The sequence below is a fragment of the Chrysemys picta genome, chromosome 3, assembly GCF_011386835.1.
Source record: "Chrysemys picta bellii isolate R12L10 chromosome 3, ASM1138683v2, whole genome shotgun sequence".
Lineage (NCBI taxonomy): Eukaryota > Metazoa > Chordata > Testudines > Emydidae > Chrysemys > Chrysemys picta.
The window spans coordinates 34,398,804-34,421,678 of NC_088793.1; the positions used below are offsets into that span (position 1 = coordinate 34,398,804).

A 22,875-nucleotide genomic window follows, 5' to 3' on the forward strand; every position below is an offset into this window, starting at 1 on the left:
CTAAATATTAAAAAACTACTGTATTTTTTGGCTAAATATTTAAACCCCAGGCCATGCAAATAGACCAGATTTCTCAGTGGGTCTGCCAGCACAGTGAAAAAATGACTGAGTACTTATAAGCTAACTCTAGTGGTGAGACCTTCTATTCTTCCTTGACCATAAATCTGGGACCACTTGGTCCTGCCTAAGCACAACATAGTCAGGCACTAAACTGATCACCAGAGCCAGTATCTTACACTAGTGTTTCCAGTACTGTAGACTGTGAAGCATTTTCTTCTGGTCCTTCGTGCTGGCTATAACTTCTGCTTTCTTCTGTACATGCAAAGAAAGAGCTTGGAGCCCTGTAAAACAAAGAGTAGCTTCTGCTACTAGAGGCTCTTGTGAGAGGGAGAAGAAAAAGGACCTGCTCCTCAGGCATGGAGCTAGTTTTGTGATTAGATCTATGAACCATCAACAGGAGAGGAATTCCAGGAGAAACAGGACCAGTTGGCTGGACACCATACCAATCCAAAAATATCTACAACTAGAAATATACCACATGTATACAATGGCAAATGACATAACGGAACTCTGTATTGCAAGCCTTCATGTCTCTTCCCTGGCTCCCAATTCATGAACTAGTTGCAAGCCCAACAGATAGTTCCACACCAGTACCCTTCCTTGAACTTGAGAGTGGGTAGGGAAAAAAACATACACAGGGTGGGACAAGAAGTCAAACCCATGTCCTGGACCTGCTTGTACAGTCACCAAAGTGTCTGGCCACCAAATTAGGGTGGCCTGAAGGCTTTGTTGCATTGGCAAACATTGTTCCCATCATTGCCCTATGCACTACATCTTGGGCGGTCCTCACTCATAGAGATGAATCATCCAATCAGATTGCCTTGTATGCTCGTCTCTCTGAAGGCTTCCTTTCTTCCCCCATTAATGTTACATAGTGTGTGAGAATTCCCCATTTGTCCCTGCCCTACTGCTTCAGCAAGCCAGTCTTGGGCGAAGGGATGGACTGAATTGTTCATTAGCTCTTGGCTGACTACATGTTCACAATTTATTTTTCATAGTTATCTAAAAACTCAGTACAAAGACCTCTGATCTTGCAAGTGAAGAAGATTTGGGCCGTTTCTATACTTGTATTGTAAAACCTATCTGAGAAAACCTAGCAATCTGCAAGAAATGGTGTTGATTTTTCCATAGGTAATACATTTCCCTCTGAGTCATTACTGAAGCAATGCCCTAGCATGGTATTAGGAGTTGCTGTGTTGTTGGAAGTGTCATCTTTTGGATGGTACTTAAAGCAGGTCCTGACTATTTTGAGTAATTAAAGATCCTCCTGGCACCTTATACAGGTGTTATCCCCTATTTTCTAGCCACATTCTGATGTAAGGAATTATGTTCTGCTTACCCAAAATCCACTTGAAGTTTTAGTTGGATGTGATCGTGTCCTCTGCCTTTCTTGAACTGTGATATAATTTTGCTGTGTGACTTTAAATAGTGATTATCCCATAAGGTCTACAAAATGGATGCTGCTGGATGAAAAGTGCTGTGTAAATCCAAAATGTTGTTTGTTTGTTTTGTAGGATAGCAAAACTGCTTTATATTGGGCTGTTGAAAAAGGAAATGCTACAATGGTGAGAGATATCTTGCAATGCAATCCTGATACTGAAATGTGTACAAAGGTAAGTGACTGGGATTGTAACCACAGATATGGTGTGTTTATTATTCTAAGACTCTTCTCTTTTGTTTTCCTCCTGCATGGATTTGAAACCATAACACCAAATTCCAATTTTGTTGGCAATGCGGACAGTTCATTCTTACAATACTGGTTAATTTCAGCTTTATATTTCTGTGCTATATAATTAGTGCTCTGTAGCCATGCCTTTTGCTGATAGGAACCAGTCACTGCTCGGTAAGAGCCATTCAGTAGGGAAACTGAGAGACTCTTGTTGGTGATGCTGGTGTTGCTGAGGTAAAGTGAGTGGCAGTGTATGTGGTGAGGGAGAAGGAGAGACTGTGCTAATAAACTTGAGCTCTGACAGTCAGTGATTGCATGTACAGGAATTGAAGAGAGAGAATACTATACATAGCAATGATTTAACTTTTTTCCCAAATGCATTGGTAGCCATATTATGGGAATTTCTCCCCCCCCCCCGTGCCCCTTTTAGATTGTTTATGAAAGCAACTGGCTTTGGACTGTGTAATGAAGTGTCTGTAGAAAGGCATTTACATTGCTTATGATGAATGCCTTTGATCAGTTTACTGTGTTCTTGAAGAGTAAGTGCATTTTTAAGGGAAAAGTTGGGAAGCACTATTTTTTGTGTAGTGATGCTTCTAGAATTATAAAAGTGTCCTCTCCTAAAAGTAAATTTTTGGTTGGTCAACTAATTATGGTTGGTCAAAAGGAATGATGATGTATGGAGGTTTTTATATGTTTTCTTCTAATTTTTACTTTTAGGATGGAGAAACACCTCTTATAAAAGCAACCAAGATGAGAAATATTGATATAGTAGAGCTTCTGCTGGATAAAGGAGCTAAGGTTTCTGCTATTGACAAGGTAAAGAATATTTGGTAATTTATTTATAGAATGTCTAGTCATGTTAATTTTGTACACAAATTTGGTAGTGAATCATGAGTGTTTTTTGCAGCCAGATAGAGCCCTGTCTTTTGGGAAAACCAGACGCCTGGCAACCCTAGTCATAAATGGAATTCACAAGACAAATGCAATTCATAAGCTGATATACACATTTTCTCAAGCTGTCACATTATGTGTAAATTGAGTTGATTATGCTTGATAAGAACACTAGAAAGTAAAACATATATAGGTTCCATCCATGAATATTCATACTTTTAAAGTTTTAATTTGTATTGTGTTCAGTGATATACAATACCAGAAGAAGTTAAATTTTATATTCATGCATAAAAAGGAATTTCACAAATGCAATAAAACAGTCGAAAACAAGCAAGTGCTAATTGATTAATTCTGCCAGGAGTACAAGTCTGGGCAAGCAATTTCAAAATAAGCCCAAAGAATCATAACGCAATTTAATTAACCTGAGGATCAACAGTGATGAGATGGACAAAATTATGTGGCCAAATGTGTCTCCTTTCTCTCTGTTTAGATCAGTGTTATTGTTTGGCACTCATATTTGGTTTTGATTGATACTCTAAAAATAATTAAATAAGTGAGTCAAAAGACTAACATGATGTACTCTGCTGCCCATAATAACCCCATAACCTGTTCTGTGTATTTCTTCTTGCTATTTTCTTCTTCCTTCCACTCCTGTCTTCATCTTACTCTATATGTTGTCCATTTACATTGCAAGCTTTTTGGAGAGACAGGCTTGTTTTATTTTACATCTGTAAAGCACTGAACACATTTTTGGGAGCTAAATAATAATGAATAACAAAATTAATGTGGTATTGATTTGTTGTTATGGGAAACTTTAAGACCTTGAAAATGCTTTCCTAGTTAAAGCTGTCAGTGTGACACAGTTTTATACAGCAGAAAATAGCATAACTGGTTTTTAAGTGTCTGAAGTTACTAGAAGATTGATATTAATAGCAACTTTTGGTTTCACGGGCCTTAAAATATGGAGAAAGACTACTTAAGATAGCTGAATTTTTTATAATGTATTTTTACTATTATTATCCTTTTCCCTTGCCTACATGTTGTTAACCTTTTGGTGAATTTCTTCAATGTTATGTTAGGGAGCGTGTACCACGGAGGGGTTTATGTCATTAAGATTTCTTTAAAATATATTTTGTTTCGGTGAACTACACCACACTAATATTTTGAAATATATATTACATTCAGAATCTCACTTTTCAAAATTAACACCCATTGCTATTACTAGAGTTTTTCACTTGATTTAATTACAGAAAGGAGATACTCCACTTCATATTGCCATTCGTGGAAGAAGCCGTAAACTTGCAGAACTGCTTTTAAGAAATCCAAAAGATGGCAGACTGCTTTATAGACCCAACAAAGCAGGAGAGACACCTTATAACATTGACTGTAACCACCAGAAAAGTATTTTAACTCAGATATTTGGTGCCAGTAAGTGTGAGCATTATTTGTCTTTTCCTTAAGTATTGATATCTGCTTTTGAAAGGAATAGAGCTCCTACTAGGATTTAAAGGATTAAATAACTAGGTGCATTAGAAGAGTCTTCTAAGGCCATGTTTCTGTTTATCCCATTGTATGATGAAAATTGAGTGTAGTTTAGAAATGTGCAATTTTAATATGGGGAAAGGTGGTGATCTGAAAATTAGAGCTTGACAGGAATATAGTAGGAAAATCCATTATTCCAGAGTCCGATTAGATTTAGAATTAAGCTTTTGTCATTTGTTTCTGAACAGAAAACTAATGTGAGATGTGTCGACAATGACTCCCTTGCATTCGGTTTTGTCTATATTTAGTTCTTGTTTTTGAGAGGAATTCATTTGCTTTAACTTGCTGCAACTGTGGGATATTGTTTGAGTCCTTGCATATTAAATCTTAATAGTTTTGACAACTATACAGTTCCTATGAGCTGCATCCTATATTCTAACTATACTGTTTATAAACTTATGGTTGAAATCCAGTTGTGCAGGAATATATATACAGAAATGATGATTTTTTATTTTGTTTTTCCATTGAATTATTTATTATACAAGTAAATTTGTCTTGATTTCAAGTAATTGTGTGAAATATAGAATATGAAAAAAACATAATGTATTATATTTACATTACAGGGCATTTGTCTCCTACTGAAACTGATGGAGACATGCTGGGTTATGATCTCTATAGCAGTGCCTTGGCTGATATTCTCAGTGAGCCAACCATGCAGCCACCTATCTGTGTAGGGCTGTATGCCCAATGGGGAAGTGGGAAATCTTTTTTGCTCAAAAAACTGGAAGGTAACATTTGATTTTTAGCTTTTTTGTATGTTTAGATACATAGTCTATAAAATATCACATAGGCGTTTCTACACTGAGGTAGACCTTCTAGTCCAGTATCCTGTCTCTGGTTTGATAATATATAACTCTTCTCTGAAACTCTCCCCCTCCATATTGCACCCATCAATCAGGGAAAATATAAAACGTGAGGATTGATAACCTTTAATTTTGCTAGTGCTGCCATAAATTTGTACATTTTATACAATATCTAACCAGTTTTTAAATCTTGCTAACCTATTAGTCTGCAAGGCTTCCTGCAACAGTGAATCCCACCACATGGTAATTCTGTTGCTTTGAAAGTATTTCATTTTCTTAGTTTGGAATTTTACTTTCAATTTTAAGTTAATTTATCTTTGTATTATAGGAAAGGGTGAATACTGATGGCTGTTTCTTTGTGATATTATTTACTTTTTTTATGTGTATCACCCATCTTCTAGTTATCTTTCAAAACTAAATTCTGGTATTTTTTAATTCTCTTATGTAAGTGTTCTCTGATTCTAGTCATTTGCCTTGCCATTTTCAGGACCTTTTTATTTCAGAGGTTAACTTCTTGAGAGCACATAACCAGGCTGACTGCAATATTTGAAGAGAAAATCACCATTAATTCATTTAATACCATTTAAAAATTTTCCATGTATTCTCTATCCTCTTTGTAATGCATGTAAAGTCTTATTTACTGCTGCTCAATGAAATTTCCAGGTCGACCCTGTAAATATTTGAGATGTTCCATCTAATTCATAAAAGTTAAAGTATCATCTTACTTCTAAGATGTATTAAAATGATCTCTTCAATTTAATTTATCATCCTAATGCCCTGTCACTCAAACATACTCATTTCTGCTTAAAAATTGTTATGGTTTGAATAACTTAAATAATTATTACTTGAGCGAATATATCCATTCACTCCACCTTATCCTTACCATCATAAATAAAAGTAATGTACGTTATTGGTGCTAAGTTAACTTTTCTATTTGGAGAACTTTAATTTGTTCTCAATGTTTTTTAGCTGTTCCTCAGTCATTTTTTTTAATTGATGCCACAATTTTTTTACCTCTCACGCCATGGATACTAAATATGTGTTGCAGGAATTCTCGTTTGTATGAACTTAAACTGAAACCCAGAAATAAATACATAACATAATGACTTTCATACTATGATGGTTATTATCAGGGTTCTAACACAATTTCCTTGATTGGTTTGCAGGAATTTATTTTTTGTGTCATAAAAATATACAACTAAGGTTGACTTTTCTGTATGCTTTTTCTATTTTAGATGAAATGAAAACTTTTGCAGGACAGCAGATTGAACCTCTGTTCCAGTTCTCTTGGCTTATTGTATTCCTTACGCTCTTGCTGTGTGGAGGGCTGGGTTTATTGCTTGCTTTCACAGTGGACACAATGCTCGGAATAGCTGTGGCACTGAGCTTATTAGCAGTTCTATACATATGCTTTAGTAAGTCTGTTTTCACTTTATATACAACATACTGGTTCTATCTATTTTTAGAGTTCAGTATTTATTCATAAGCAAATGCTGTACTTCTGAAAAAAGTCAAGTAATTCTGCAAAAAACACAAAGAAAACAGAGTGTTTATTTTCATTGTTTTTAATAATAAACATTGGAGAATAAACTTAGTAAGAACAGCAAAATAATGCATTTGACTTCATTAATATGGGTTAGAACAATAGCTGTTAAGTAAAAATTTATTGACTCAACTCCCATATCTTAATTTTATGTCACTTCAGTTCTGGAACTGAATATTTTTAACAGAAGCTCTTAATATTCAGGCAATAGCAAGGTTTTAAAAGAGTAGGGCTCAGTTTTTAAAAATGAACATGTAATACTTCAAATGATTGAGAGGGTGTGATTAAAATTGCAAAAATATTTAAAAACAGTTGGAAAAAATATATTACGATTGAATTAAAATATATATATATCAAATTAACGATAAAATATCATATAAAATGTAATTGTTACCAAAACCGGCATTGCAAATCCAGGAAATTCAGAGATAAATTAAACTGAAAAGATGCCCATATGTGTTAAAGTGCAGAAACACCCATTTTAAGTCCCCATAATACCCGTAACTCTGTTTTATCTTGATGCCATGATGGGGGCAGGGAGGATTAAAAATAATTATTTTTTAAAAATTTGCTTTAAATTAATTTGATACTAGACATTAATATACCTTAACCATAATTGTATGATTATTGATTACTATCACTATAGGACTGAGTTAATGTTGCATCTGTGGAACAGCACAAAGCAGCCAGAGTATACTGGTGAATCTGACTCTTAATTTGCTAGCATGAAGCCACAGAACTTCTAAGAGCAGTAATAGTTGGGGCCAGTCCAGTGATATTTGGCAGCTAAGTAATCTATGAATGAGAAGTCGTGACATACATTCACTTTCACTCTACTAAGTCATATCAATTAATTGAATTGCAGCATGCACATTAACTGGTGATTGGTTGAGTTACCGCAGATGTCCTAATTGCCCCATATAAGTTACCTGAGCTACTGGTCTGGACCTGTTTTAGTCTATAACCGTAACAGATACAATTGTTAGTAGCATAGCTTTATTGCAATCTGATTTCTTCAAACATAGACAATGCACAAGATTTCAATGATTTTTAACTAGTTTAAAGAGTCTGTTTTAGTAACTGTCCATTATTAAGGTAAAGAATGGTTTGAGTGCTAAATTTCTTGAGGGACCCATTTTTGGTTTGTTTTAACTTAAATTAGAGTATTTACTTAACTATGGAGTCATGACTAGCACTTCCATAATAAAATATGAGAAGCAGTTTCTCATTAGCTTTCTTTCCAAGCTCTGAGTTTGATACTCTATGTATGTACAGATCCCTTTGCATATCTGACAGTGTTCTCAGAGCCACCTTTTTCTTGCTTTAAAATTCCATCTCAGTCATGAGAGTTATATTGCAGCTGCTATTCTTGTGATAAAAAAGACTGGATAGGGCCAACTTTAGAACCCAGAAATGCTGGTTTTCATTTGGTGAAGGGACCACTGTTGGGTGTAACAAAGCCATTATACTTCTGTGGCTTGAGCTAACTGCTTCCACAACACTTAGTTCAGGCCACTAATGTGTAACTGGCTGTGAATAGAGGCTAATTCTTTCTTTTTCATGCCAATTCCAAGTACTACAACAAAGCCACTTGGCTTCATTAGTTCTGCAAGTTTTGATAAGTATTAAGGTCTTATCTGTTCAGACTTCCATGACTTTTTTTATATTGAGATGTTAAGAAAGTATTTTATTACAGCTGTGATTTACTTTGGTGGCCGAAGAGAAGGAGAAAGCTGGAACTGGGCCTGGGTATTAAGTACAAGGTTGGCAAGACATATGGGATACTTGGAGCTGCTTCTCAAACTGATGTTTGTGAACCCACCAGAATTACCAGAGCAAACCACTAAAGCTTTACCTGTCAGGTTAGAGTTATTTCATATGTACTTTTCTCTTTTTCTTTCCTACATAATTCAGTTTCACATTGTTATCAATCTATAAACTGTACAGGGAAATAGGAATCCAGCAGGATTAAGTACGTGTAGTTTATTCTCCTTCAAATAACTCTTTATGTTCTAGTAAGAAAAAAGAGTAAGCATTGATCAAGATAGTTGATCAAGATAGTTTGCAGACAATAATATTGGTTATCAAGATAACCATGCAAGATTTATTCATATTAAAATCACTTGAAATATGCAACAGGTGCATTAAGCTTATTCTGATGATATTTTAAGGATTGTATATATATTTTTAATGATCATCATATTCAAATGAATAGTATGTATTTGTATTTCTAGAATGATACCAAATATTAACCCTAACTTTTGTGATTGCTGGTAGACTCCCTTATGCTTTACCGAGAAGCTAATAAAATTACTTTATGCTACATCTCAATTTGTACACGCCAATTTAACTAATAGCAATAAAATGTAGATTAAAATTGTAATATTATAGTTTGAAGTTATGATTTAGTTTTATTCTTCCTTTTCCTCATGTAGGTTAGTAAATCTCAACATAAAATAGCTACCCTATCACAAGTGCATGTATAGATTAAGTCTAGTAAAGTTTCAAGTAGTCACAGCATGTAATTCTTAAAATTATGTATATACTTTTCAATATATTTACATCAGAAAGGCTGATATGGATCCTTTGTTGTTCATTAGTTATGCATTTTTCTATCTTTGGTTACTACTGCAGTCTAATCATGTACCTATATCAATTAGAAACTTATTTACTCCCATGCCTTTTAATTGACCATGAAACTGCTAAAGTACTGGTATTGTCTTGTCTTGTTTTTGTATTTTTCATCCGGGATATATATGATAGAATCCTGCACAATGTTATTGTTGGATTAGTCTTTTGGTTTTTGTGGATTGTGATCATTAAAATTTTGTCTTTTATATTTGCACTCTGAGACACTGTGAGACGTGTATTTCAGTAAATCAAATGCTAAAATAAGACAGGGATGGAAGCAAAGGAAAGGTTGAAAATGGGGGAGAAGGCGGCAGGGGAAAGAGACTAAATTGCTATAAGAGCAGTGGTATACCTTAAAGAAACTCTTATTTAAATGTTCATTTTGCCACATTTGAAAGGGTACCCTTCAGTGGTAGGGGAATAGAAAGGTTTTATTTCCACTAGCCAAAAAGGACTTCTACATACAAGATACATGTTCTTTTTGTCTCGTTTCAGATTTCTGTTTACTGATTACAATAGACTGTCCAGTGTAGGTGGTGAAACGTCAATGGCTGAGATGATTGCTACCCTTTCTGATGCATGTGAAAGGGAGTTTGGTTTCTTAGCAACAAGACTTTTTCGAGTGTTCAAGACAGAAGATACACAAGGTATTTATTACTCAAATGACTTTTCTGATTTTTCCATTTCACTGCAGTTGTAAAGTGTTCTGTTTTTTCACATCAGTACATTGTTTATGTCTAAACTGTAAGTTTTTGATATGTAGAAGATAGACTACTGCTTTAATTGTACCCTTTCCATTCACCTTGGAAAAATAAGCTGTGAAACCATAGTTTTTTATGTAGAAAGATTATAGAAAAACAATTAGCTGAAAGCAAAAGGTATTCTTGAGCATAGTTGAGAATTTTTCATATATATATATATATATATATATATATATATAAAATGTAGAACAGTGGTTCTCAAACCCGTTCCGCTGCTTCTGCAGGGAAAGCCCCTGGTGGGCTGGGCTGGTTTGTGTACCTGCCGTGTCCGCAGGTTCAGCCGATCGCAGCTCCCAGTGGCCGCGGTTCGCTGCTCCAGGCCAATGGGAGCTGCTGGAGCAGTGAACTGCGGCCACTGGGAGCCGCGATCAGCCGAACCTGCAGACGTGGCAGGTACACAAACTGGCCCGGCCCTCCAGGGGCTTTCCCTGCAGAAGCAGCGGAACAAGTTTAGGAACCACTGATGTAGAAGCTCATTAAAAGTTACAATTATTTTCCTTGCCAGTTCAATCACCTCCTTTTTGACACATACAGAGCAAAAAGCATTGGAGAGAGAGGTTAACGGCAACCTGTGTTGCTCAGCAAATAGGCTTTTGCATTCTATATTAGTTGTAGATTTTTCAGGATGTGTGACTTTATTGTGGGAATAATGACTTGACAAAACTGAACTTAGAAGACCCAAAAGTACATATCATAGAATCATAGGACTGGAAGGGACCTCAAGAGATCATCTAGTCCAGTCCCCTGCACTCATTGCAGGACTAAGTATTATCTACACCAGGGGTCGGCAACCTTTCAGAAGTGGTGTGCCGAGTCTTCATTTATTCACTCTAATTTAAGGTTTCGCATGCCAGTAATACATTTTAACGTTTTCAGAAGGTCTCTTTCTTTAAGTCTGCCACTGAATGTCTCCATGCATTCAGCTGTGCCCTATCAGTGCAGGAGGCCTGCATGAGCTCGGAAAACATGTCATCGTGAGTGTGTTTTTTTTCGCCTTCTAATCTGCGATAACCTCAGGGACGGAGATGATGGGGGAGCATAGAAACATTTATCCTACGGGGGGATAAAAAGGGAGAGTAAAATTTAAGATGATACATTTCTGAGAACAAAAGGGAGACTCTTTCACAGTGAATCAAGCAGTTCACAGCAGACAGCACATGTGCTTTAGGTACAAGGTCGCATTTTGCCTTTTATATTGAGCACCTGCCGGTATGGTGACATGTCACACATGGCTGGGCAACAGAATTCGGTTTCCAGGCAGCCATGGAAAGCCAAAGGGTACGCGGGTTTGGCTTCTAACACCTTCATAACATGTGGGAATATTTTCAAACTGCAGTGCCCTCCTTTCCCATAGCAAGCAATGCCGGTTGGGTTTTCCATTTAAAAGGAGGGGCTGCGGTTTTCAGGTGGATGTGCAGCACACCCCTCCCCCCACCCGTCCGCGTGGCTATTCTCAGGGATGATCCCTTTTAGCCAAGCACAAACACCCCAGCATGAACGGGGTCCTTTTACTGTTCCCTTACAAAAATTCCCCTATTTCAACCAGGTGACCATGAATGATATCACTCTCCTGAGGCTAACACAGAAAGATATAGACCGAATGTTATTTGAATGCGATGAAAACCCAGGACCATTCTCTGCCATGCTTTGTGCTGCAATGATTCCAGACTACTTGCTACTGGCTTGGCGCGGTAAAGTGCCCTACCGTGGAGGATGAAATAAGGCAGACCTCCCCAGAAACCTTCTACAAAGGCTTTCAGAGTACCTCCAGGAGAGCTTCATGGAGATGTCTCTGGAGGATTCCCGCTCCATCCCCAGACACGTTAACAGACTTTTCCAGTAGCTCTACTGGCCACCAATGCATCCGAAGTCTTCAGGGCAAATCAAACATTAAACACTATTGCTTTTAGACCCTGTACTGTAGTTACAAATGTGCACTCACCAGAGGTGCCTTCTCTGCCTTCAGGGTCGGGGATCCCACCATGGGAGGGTATTGGCTCCAGGGTGATGAAAAGGTCCTGGCTGCTGGGGAGAATGGATTCACTGCTTGCCTGCTGTTCATTCTCCTCCTCCTCCTCCTTCTCCTCTTCCTCATCCACAAAATCCTCCTCTGTGTTGCGTGAGATGTCCCCTGAAGATGTCCATGGACAGTGGTGGGGTAGTGGTAGGGTCCCCCCCTAGAATGCCATACAGCTGATCATAGAACCAGCATGTATGGGGCTCTGACCCAGAGCGACCGTTTGCCTCCTTTATCTTTCGTTAGGCTTGCCTGAGCTCCTTGACTTTCACACAGCACTGCTGTCTGTCCCTGTGGTAGCCTCTGTCAATCATGCCCTGTGTGATTTTGACATATATGTTAGCATTTCTTCTTTTTGATCCGAGTTCTGCCTGCACAGATTCTTCTCCCCATACAGCAATCAGATGCAGTGTCTCCCGTTTGCTCCATGCTGGAGCTCGTTTGCAATTCTGGGGGGACTACATGGTCACCTGTGTTGCTGAGCTCGCCACGCTGACCAAACAGGAAATGAAATTCAAAATTTCCCAGGGCTTTTCCTGTGTACCTGGCTAGTGCATCGGAGTTGAAAGTGCTGTCCAGAGCGGTCACATTGGAGCACTCTGGGATAGCTCCCGGAGACCAATAACATCGATTTGTGTCCGCACTACCCCAAGTTCGACCCAGCAAGGTCGATTTTAGTGCTACTCCCCTCACTGGAGAGGAGTACAGAAGTCGATTTTAAGAGCCCTTTAGGTCAACGGAACAGGGTTGCTTGTGTAGACATGTTCATTATAAATTCGACCTAACCCTTTAGTGTAGACCAGGGCTCAGTCTTCTCTTTTCCAGACTAAACAAAGCCAATTTTTTCAATCTTCCCTCATAGGTCATGTTTTCTAGACCTTTAATCATTATTGTTGCTCTTCTCTGGGTTTTCTCCAATTAGTCCACATCTTTCCTGAAATGTGGCACCCAGAACTGGACACAATACTCCAGTTGAGGCCTAATCAGCACGGACTAGAGCAGAAGAATTACTACTTATCTTGCTTACAATACTCCTGCTAATACATCTGTAACCATGCCTTAGTGGATCACAACTGAGGATGCCAAATTCAGGATGAACTGCTGAGAAATAGGGCAAACACAACCCAAAACTGGTGGTTATTCTTTTATAAGATATACCAAACCAGCCACAAAGGTAAACTCCTGTTTCATCACACTGGCTAACAAGAAAACATAAAGGCAGTTTCCTCAGGCATTCCAGTTCTTATATCACCACGAGAAACACTGGATTCAGAGATGAGTGGTCCTTTACAATCAGTGTAATCAAATAATAGGTTCTTCTGATCCCAAAGGACCAGCCACACACCCAGGTCAATATATAACTTAGATCTTACCCAAAAATCACGCTGATGCCAGTCCTTTAGTATCTAAAATCTAAAGGTTTATTCATAGAAAGAAAGGTGAGAGTTAAAATTGGTTAAAGGAATCAATCACATACAGTAATGGGAAATTTCTTGGTTCAGGTTTGTAGCAGTGATGGAATAAACTGCTGGCTTAAATCAAGTCTCTGGAGTACATCCACGGTTTGGATGGGTCATTCAGTCCTTGGTTCAGAGCTTCCATTTGTAGCAAAGTTCCTCCATAGGTAAAGAAGCAGGATTGAAGACAAAGTGAGGTGTTTCCCCAGGGCCTTTTATAGGTTTTGCCATGTGGAGGGCATCCCATTGTTCTTACTGTGGAAAATTACAGCAACAAGATGGAGTTTGGAGTCACATGGGCAAGCCACATGTTCATGCCCAATTTCCCTCAGTCATTGCAGCAAGCCATTACCTACATTCCAGACAGCACGTTTACATGACAGTCCACTCAGTGTAGATGGTCGTCTCCCATGGTCCATTGTCAGCCAAGTGTTTCTTGATGAGCCACTTAATTCGAATAGTCCCTCCAAGATGTGTTGGGCATTACCCCAGGAGCAAACATTTGAAATCCAAGTATAGAGCCAATACTTATAACTTCAAATACAAAAATGATACATGCATACAAATAGCAGAATCATAACAAGCAAATCATAACCTTTTCATAGACACCTCACTTGACAACCTTTGTACAAGTTTTTCTGCAAATATATAACAGTGGTTGCAACAATTATCTATATCGTCCTATTTTAATCAGATAACATCACAACATCTCAGAGTGATGTTAGGTAGGTTTTTTTGCAACATTGTTACACTGTTGACTCATATTTAGCTTGTGATCCACTATGACCTCCAGATCCTTTTCCGCAGTACTCCTTCCTAAGCAGTCATTTCCCATTTTATATGTATGTGACTGATTTGTTCCTTCGTAAATGGAGTACTTTGCATTTGTCCTTATTGAATTTCATCTTATTTACTTCAGACCATTTTTCCAGTTTGTCCAGATCATTTTTGAATTTTAATCCTATCCTCCAAAGCACTTGCAACCCCTCTCAGCTTGGTATCGTTCACAAACTTTATAAGCGTGCTGTCTGTGCCATTATCTAAATCATTGATGAAGATATTGAACAGAACCGGACCCAGAACTGATCCCTGCATGACCCCACTCGTTATGCTCTTCCAACTCTATCACTGTGACCAACTCTGATTGTGACAGGAGTGGGGCAGACTTTTCTGGTTAACCACAAATGGAAAAGGGTGGGCTCTTTTCATCGTAGATGTTTGCACTTCCAGTAGCTGTGAGGAGTTAAAAAGCACTCATGGCTGCTGACTGACTTAACAGTCAAAGGGAAGACATTCTTAACAGAATGGGATTTTGTGAGGAAGATGAGTTCTTCAAAGCACTTCTCAATTCACACAAGCATTTCCTCCATCTTGGCTGAGTTCCGCTTCAGCCAACTGGTCTTCACCTAGCTACACCTGCTGCTTTTGGTCAGGCATTGAGGAAGCTGGTAGGTGATGCTGTTTCATTGATGATAGAGATGATGTGGTGGGTGTAATCTCTATACTGCCGTCACTCTAGCAATGCTGTTTTATTTATTCCACTTTACACAGTGGCTTCATATAGGTACTGAATATGATGGGGAGAGGATTGAGCCTTGAGAAACACCACAGGTGAGGGATCTGTAGATTGAAGGAATAATTGCTCATTGTTACCAACTGGGTTTGGTCTGAGAGAAAGGAGAAGGAATTTCATTTAATCCCTACAAGCTCTCAGATATCAGGAGTATGATATGAGCATACTCCATATGCCAGGAGTATGTAATTGGTGTTAAATGCAATCAGGAGAATCAGCAGGAATGCAGATATTACGTCACTTGTCCATGGACAAAAGAATAATTCAATAATAATAATTAATGGAGATATCCCATCTCCTAGAACTGGAAGGGACCCTGAAAGGTCATTGAGTCCAGCCCCCTGCCTTCACTAGCAGGACCAAGTACTGATTTTGCCCCAGATCCCCAAGTGGCCCTCAAGGATTGAACTCACAACCCTGGGTTTAGCAGGCCAATGCTCAAACCACTGAGCTATCCCTCCCCAATAAAAACAATTATTTTTTCTGTTCCATGCCCCTCCCCTTACTGACAGGGTTCTAGGATACTAGCACTTGTCAAATGAAGTTGGAGACATTTTTGCTGGCTTCTTGATCATCTTACTCCAAGTGGAAGGTTTCCTTCTTCACAGGAGGAATCATCTGTTAGAAGGTCCTAGATGTTCTTGACTCTTTTTCACTAGGCAGAAGGGCATGGATAAAAAAATCAAAGATTGTGGCTTCTGAGACTTCTTTTTGTATTAGTAGTTGAATATCTGTCAGTTTTAAGCTTAAAACCAGGTAGTTAGTTATCTAATTTGTTGGTGCACATGAACATTTTGCAAACTGATCCCACAAAAGGGAAGTCAGGGTTTGGAAAATTTAATCCAATAATATTTATTTATATATTCACATTCACTCACTCTGCAGGCTTTGTGCAAACAGTTGCCAATGCTTAATAAATAATCATAATAAATAATAAACTGTTGAGATTAAATCTTAATGAAAACCAAAATAGTTTTTTCAGCCCTACTCCTATGAAAATAAAAAAAATGAAAGGAAGAGAGTTTGTGCATGAATAGTGTAAATCAGGTGATAGAAACAGACATCAGAACAAGAAATTTTTATAAACATATGCCCTTATCCTGCAGCAATCCTATTTCTCCTCTGCCATAGAGGCAGTGTTATCAGACTTTGCAGAACTCATGAACACAGACTGCCTCCGCTTCACACAAGATCCCAGGACTTGTCACTGTAAGAAACTATTAGCCTGTTTCACAGCAAAGACCACCCACATCCAGGATGGATTTCTTCGACAAGAGAAACTGCAAACAGAAGACTGGATTGGTATCCCAACATCCTCTTTGCAAGAATTTGGCCGAACTTAGCCCACCATTTTTAGATGGTTATAATCATATACAGAGTTTACAAACTTGAGCATTTTTATATTAAATTGGATAGAAAATTTAGAGATGCATGCAACATCCAATGACTCTTTTATGTTTTATAGGCAAAAAGAAGTGGAAGAAAACCTGCTGTCTCCCATCCTTTGTTATCTTCCTCTTCATACTTGGTTGCATTATTGCTGGGATCACACTGCTGGTCATTTTTAATGTAGATCCAAAGAACATGACGGTGAATGCTATTCTGATATCAGTTGCATGTGTTGTTGGTTTGGCCTTTATCTTGAACTGTCGTACATGGTGGCAAGTGTTGGACTCAGTCTTAAATTCCCAGAGAAAACGTCTTCATAATGCTGCTTCCAAGCTCCACAAACTGAAAAGTGAAGGGTTCATGAAGGTAAGCATTGATATTATGAATCATTCATTAACACAAAGGAGTACAATAATCCTTTTACAATAGGATGTCATCCATCTGATCAAACCAAACCTCACAAACGTTAGAACAAGTTTTCAAATAAATGAACATTGCTCTCCTACTGAAAATTATATTCAATGCATATGATCTGTCTATTCAACCAAGAATTACTTTTCAGTTTACAATTTTACTTTGTTTAGAAAAACAATATTTTAGACAATAAATTATCTAAATGACCTTGTAAAGGGGTCCCACTCACCACAGGGTGCGCCTCATTGTGGTTGGGTCTGGGAATTAGATCTCGCGTCTTCTGGCTCACCCTTCATTGCTTGTTTGCACCATGGCCCCTCTTTCTCTTGGGCGTTAGGGTGCTCTGTCTTTGTGAGTTGGCACTCCAGTCATGTCACTATATAGTGTCCCCCCCCCCTCCAGGGTAACAAAGTCCTGCCAGACAAGCTGTCTGGATGCTGCCTCAGAAGGTCTTCTGTTTCATCTCTCCAGGTCCTGTGCCACTTTCCCAGTGGCTGATAGGGGAACGTGGGTCCATCCACTACTCCAGGTACCAGTTCAGGAACCCTATGATTAGCAATCTAGGTCTGCTCAGATTTGCACCCTGTTTCTGTTTCCTGGGCCCCTTCCTACTCCACCTCTCCATCTCCTTGGCTTTCTCTGGGTTTACCACTGGACATTCCTCTGCTCCCTGTGGCTGCTTCACTCATCTCAACCTCTTGCCAGACTCCCCCTTTCAGGGCAGGATTCCAGGGCATATTCTCCTCCTGGGTCTCCTTTTTGTTTCTGGCCAACTTTCTTTTTCTCTAGGGAGTGACTGCAGACCTCCTCCCGGAAGCCCCTTCCTGCTCTCACTTCCTGGCTTTATACTCCTATCCTGGCTCCTCCCCCAGCTGGGCTTCTTCTGCCACTAGGGCCTGTCAATCCGTGGTTCCCCTCCAGGTGCAACATGTGATATTAATTGGCCCCTCTTGGCTCCTGCTCAGGGCGTGTGTGAGTTGGGCACCCCATCATAGGACCTGCAGTAATGTGATAAAAGCAATTGCTTCAAATACAATTAAGATTCAATATAATTATAGAAACTTTACTGCAAAGTTAATGAAGAATCAATTCTTCTTCGAGTGCTTGCTCATATCCATTCCATTAGGTGTGTGCGCGCCGCGTGCACGATCGTCGGAAGATTTTTACCCTAGCAACACCGGCGGGTCGGCTGTGGAGCCCCCTAGAGTGGCGCCTTCATGGCGCTGAATATATACCCCAGCCGACCCGGCGCCCCCTCAGTTCCTTCTTACCGCCCCTGACGGTCGTTGGAACTGTGGAGCGCTGCTTAGCTGTTCTCCACTCTCCCTAGCTTAGTTAGTCATTCGCAGTTATAGTTATAGTTGTAGTTCAAGTTAAATAGTTAAATAGTTTTAAAGTTGTTCTAGTTGTTATTGTAGTTCAGGGGATTAAGGGGGTCGTCTCCCCCTTTCTCCCCCGGCCGCGGGGCCGGGCTCATGCCCAACGCTCCCGGCTTCAAGCAGTGCGCCTCCTGCGCTAAGCCTATGCCCACGAGCGACCCGCACGACTCCTGTTTGAAGTGCCTGGGAGAGTCCCACCAAACAGATAAATGCAAGATCTGTAAGGCCTTCAAACCAAGGACCAAGAAGGAGCGGGACTTTCGGCTCAGGCAACTCCTGATGGAGGCGGCACTTAGCCCGGACACTCCTTCTACGGGCCAGGCTCCGACGCCTAGCACCTCGGTGCGCAGTGCCCCGGCGGCACCGGCTATGACGACCACGCGAGTGGCGTCAGACAAGCCTCCCCGGCACCGGACCTCGTCGGCACCGCAAGCACAGCAAGTGCCCGGCGCCGGTCATTATCCCCAGGGCATAAAAAAGCCCATAAGACGGGGACGTCCGTGCCGAAGACGCCGGCTCCCCCAGTGCCGGGGGTAGAGCCGCGTCCGCCGGTGGAGCAACGGAAACAGGTGCCTCCAGCACCGTCGACTCCGGCGCCGAGGCCGTTGAGTCCGGTGCAAATAGCGTCTCCACCGAGGCCGGCGGTGATACAGTGTCTCCCGTCGACTCCAGAGACCTTCGCGGCGGCGAGAGACTTAATAGCTCTCACGGAGCCGGCACCGCCTCAACAACCGGCACCGACTGCACCGTTGACTCGCCCGGTCCAGTCGAGAGGGAAACCTGCCTTGATGCGCCCTCCATCACAAGGGCTAGAACCTCGGCACCGATCCAGGTCCCGAAGCAGGTCCCCACGCCGCTCGCAGTCCCGGCACCGAATATCGTCTCGGCACCGGTCGTACTCGCGGCCAAGATCTTCTTCGCGGCGCCGCTCTACGTCTCGGCACCGATATGATCGTCGGCACCGTTCGACATCCAGATGTAGTTCTCGGCACCGCTACGGTCGACGCTCGACGTCGAGGGGCCGCTCCCGGCACCGGGCATACTCCAGGTCCTCGTCGAGGTCCAGATCCGACTCCCGGCACCGACGAGGTCATCGGCACCGGTCGCGGTCCCGGCACCGATCGCCGGCACCGCACAGAGATAGATCATCTCCGGACCGGCACCGTGCGGCACCGCAGCCCACGGGGATTGTCTCGACGCTCTCGGCACCGCCATGGCCGTCAAGATCGGTGTCTTGCTCCTCGGAGGACCTGTCGAGATCGGCATACCCCCCTCAAGGGCAAGCCGAGGAACGAAACTTGGGCCATTGGCAGGAGATGGCAGAGGACCACTCTCATGGACCATCTCACTGGTCGTTTTGGACCCCGTGGGCGTACCACCAGGAGCAAGGGGCTCCAATACCATCGACCTCTCGCTCGGGTCACTCGGTCAGAAGGGCCCCAGAATCCACCATCTCTCGGCCTCCGCCAGGAGGCATGGAGGCTTCGGTGTCCACGCCACCCGACACCATGGACCCAAGTGCAGGTGATGCCCCGGCCCAAGAGCAGGGGGATCAGGACCCCCCCTTGGATCCAGTGCCACCGGAGGCATCCTCTTCCTCCTCTCCGGACGAGGCAGTGGCGGGCACTTCATGTACGGGTCCCCCTCCGATAGATCTTCGGGCTCACCAGGATCTCCTGCGTAGGATGGCCCGTAATATGGACCTGCAGGCGGAGGAGATAGAGGAGGTTCCAGTGGAGTTAAGGGGCAGGGGATTTTATTCCCGTTACTTCCTTATTCCCAAGTCCAAAGGAGGTCTGCGACCCATCTTGGACTTGCGCGGACTCAACAAATTCGTAGTAAAGTTGAAGTTCCGCATGGTCTCTCTGGGGGCCATTATCCCTTCCCTCGATCCTGGAGACTGGTTCGCCGCCCTCGACATGAAAGACGCATACTTTCACATTGCTATTTACCCGCCTCACAGACGCTTCCTGCGATTCGTGGTAAACAGGGTGCACTACCAATTTGCAGTCCTCCCCTTCGGCCTATCCTCGGCCCCACGGGTGTTCACGAAATGTATGGCTGTCGTGGCAGCGTACCTTCGTCGGCAAGGGATACAGGTGTTCCCGTACCTAGACGACTGGCTGGTACGCGGTCGCACCAAAGAACAAGTTCGCGATCACGTCCACACAATAGTGCACACATTCAACAGGTTGGGTATCCTACTCAACAAGGACAAATCCACTCTAGAACCTACCCAGAGAATAGAATTCATCGGTGCGGTTCTAGACTCCAGACGTGCACAAGCCATCCTGCCAGACAACCGCTTTGGCACCATCACGAGCCTCATTCAAGGACTCAAGGCCTTCCCAACTACCACGGTGAGGTCGTGCCTTACCCTGCTGGGTCACATGGCTTCTTGCACGTACGTAACCAGGCATGCCAGACTTCGGCTTCGCCCACTACAGACCTGGGTGTCATCAATATACCGCCCACATCGGGACAGCCTGAATATGGTGGTCACAATCCCGAATTCGGTCCTGACCTCCCTCACATGGTGGCTAGATCACAATGTGGTTTGCGAAGGGATGCCGTTTCACGCCCCACAACCCTCTCTGCACCTGGTCACAGACGCTTCATCCCTGGGTTGGGGCGCCCATCTCAACGAACACCATACCCAGGGCCTGTGGACTGCACCCCAGCTAGCCCTGCACATCAATGTTCGGGAACTGATGGCGGTGCGCCTGGCGTGCCAGGCATTTCTCAACCTCCTACGTGGTCGCTGTGTGTTAGTTCTCATCGACAACACCACGGCCATGTTCTACATCAACAAGCAAGGAGGGGCACGTTCGTCAATTCTATGCCAAGAGGCCATTCGCCTGTGGGACTTCTGCATCGCCCACTCAATCCATCTCACGGCATCGTTCCTCCCTGGAGTCCAGAACACTCTAGCGGATCGACTCAGCAGGTCCTTCCAGACGCACGAGTGGTCTATCCGTCCGGACATCATACATTCCATCTTCCAGAGGTGGGGGTTTCCCCAGATAGACCTGTTTGCATCCCGAGACAACAGGAAGTGCCACCTGTTCTGCTCCCTGCAAGGACGAGCTCCGGGCTCCCTCTCGGATGCGTTTCTCCTTCCCTGGAAAGACCACCTGTTTTACGCCTTCCCTCCGTTTCCTCTGGTCCACAAGGTACTGCTCAAATTGCGCAGAGACCAGGCACAGGTAATTCTGGTCGCTCCAGCGTGGCCGAGACAACATTGGTACACCACGCTGTTGGAACTCTCGGTTCAGACACCGATCCCGCTTCCGTTGTATCCGGATCTCATCACGCAGAACCACGGCCGGCTGCGTCACCCCGACCTGCAATCACTCCACCTCACGGCGTGGCTGCTCCATGGTTCACCCAGGCAGAGCAACAGTGTTCACACTCTGTCCAACAGATTCTGCTGAGCAGTAGGAAGCCCTCAACACGGACCACATACTTGGCCAAGTGGAAGCGGTTCTCCTGTTGGTGCGAACAACGAGCCACGTCCCCGTTACAGGCACCTATTCCTCTCATATTGGAATATCTCCTCGCCCTTAAACAGCAGGGGTTGGCGATATCTTCAATTAGAGTTCACCTGGCCGCTATATCGGCCTTTCACCCAGGGGAACTCGCGTCCTCGGTATTCTCTAACCCGATGGTCGTTAGATTCCTCAAGGGCTTAGACCGGATGTACCCACAACAACGTCAGCCCGTTCCGACGTGGGACCTCAACCTGGTTCTCTCCAAGCTCACAGGTCCTCCATTCGAGCCACTGGCCACCTGTTCACTTTTGTACCTATCCTGGAAGACAGCCTTCCTCGTAGCCATCACCTCAGCAAGGCGCGTTTCTGAACTCAGGGCGCTTACATCCGAGCCCCCTTACACAGTTTTCCATAAGGATAAAGTGCAGCTGCGTCCACATCCTGCCTTTCTCCCTAAGGTGGTTTCTCCATTTCATATCAACCAGGATATATTTCTCCCGGTCTTTCACCCTAAACCACATGCTACTCGCCAGGATCAACGTTTGCATTCCCTGGACGTACGCAGGGCCCTGGCTTTCTATATTGACCGCACAAGGCACTTTAGAAAGACGACGCAACTCTTCGTCGCAGTGGCCGACCGAATGAAAGGCTCACCGGTCTCCTCACAACGCCTATCCTCCTGGATTACGTCTTGCATCCGGACTTGCTATGACCTGGCAGGTGTCTCAGCACCGCACCTCACCGCTCACTCCACGAGGGCCCAAGCTTCCTCGACGGCTTTCCTGGCGCAAGTTCCGATACAGGACATCTGTAGAGCTGCGGTTTGGTCGTCAGTCCACACGTTTACAGAACACTATGCACTAGTGCAGCAGTCCAGGAACGATGCTGCCTTCGGGTCAGCGGTTTTGCACACAGCAATGTCTCACTCCGACCCCACCACCTAAGTTGGGCTTGGGAGTCACCTAATGGAATGGATATGAGCAAGCACTCGAAGAAGAAAAGACGGTTACTCACCGTTGTAACTGTTGTTCTTCGAGATGTGTTGCTCATATCCATTCCAAACCCGCCCTCCGTCCCCACTGTCGGAGTAGCCGGCAAGAAGGAACTGAGGGGGCGCCGGGTCGGCTGGGGTATATATTCAGCGCCATGAAGGCGCCACTCTAGGGGGCTCCACAGCCGACCCGCCGGTGTTGCTAGGGTAAAAATCTTCCGACGATCGTGCACGCGGCGCGCACACACCTAATGGAATGGA

General features: G+C 42.9%; 1 protein-coding gene across 9 annotated transcripts in view; it reads left to right on the forward strand.

Annotated features, from left to right (window-relative positions):
• The window catches only part of KIDINS220 (kinase D interacting substrate 220), a 161,488-nt gene that overhangs the window by 42,384 nt on the left and 96,229 nt on the right, over nucleotides 1–22,875 (forward strand). For all 9 annotated transcript variants that reach the window (XM_005287752.5, XM_005287753.5, XM_005287754.5 and 6 more), the window contains exons 10-17: nucleotides 1,575–1,673; nucleotides 2,450–2,548; nucleotides 3,874–4,051; nucleotides 4,729–4,893; nucleotides 6,204–6,383; nucleotides 8,208–8,373; nucleotides 9,638–9,789; nucleotides 16,416–16,705. In XM_005287752.5, coding sequence (XP_005287809.1) covers nucleotides 1,575–1,673; nucleotides 2,450–2,548; nucleotides 3,874–4,051; nucleotides 4,729–4,893; nucleotides 6,204–6,383; nucleotides 8,208–8,373; nucleotides 9,638–9,789; nucleotides 16,416–16,705 — 1,329 coding nt within the window. The remainder of the gene's footprint in view (nucleotides 1–1,574; nucleotides 1,674–2,449; nucleotides 2,549–3,873; nucleotides 4,052–4,728; nucleotides 4,894–6,203; nucleotides 6,384–8,207; nucleotides 8,374–9,637; nucleotides 9,790–16,415; nucleotides 16,706–22,875) is intronic.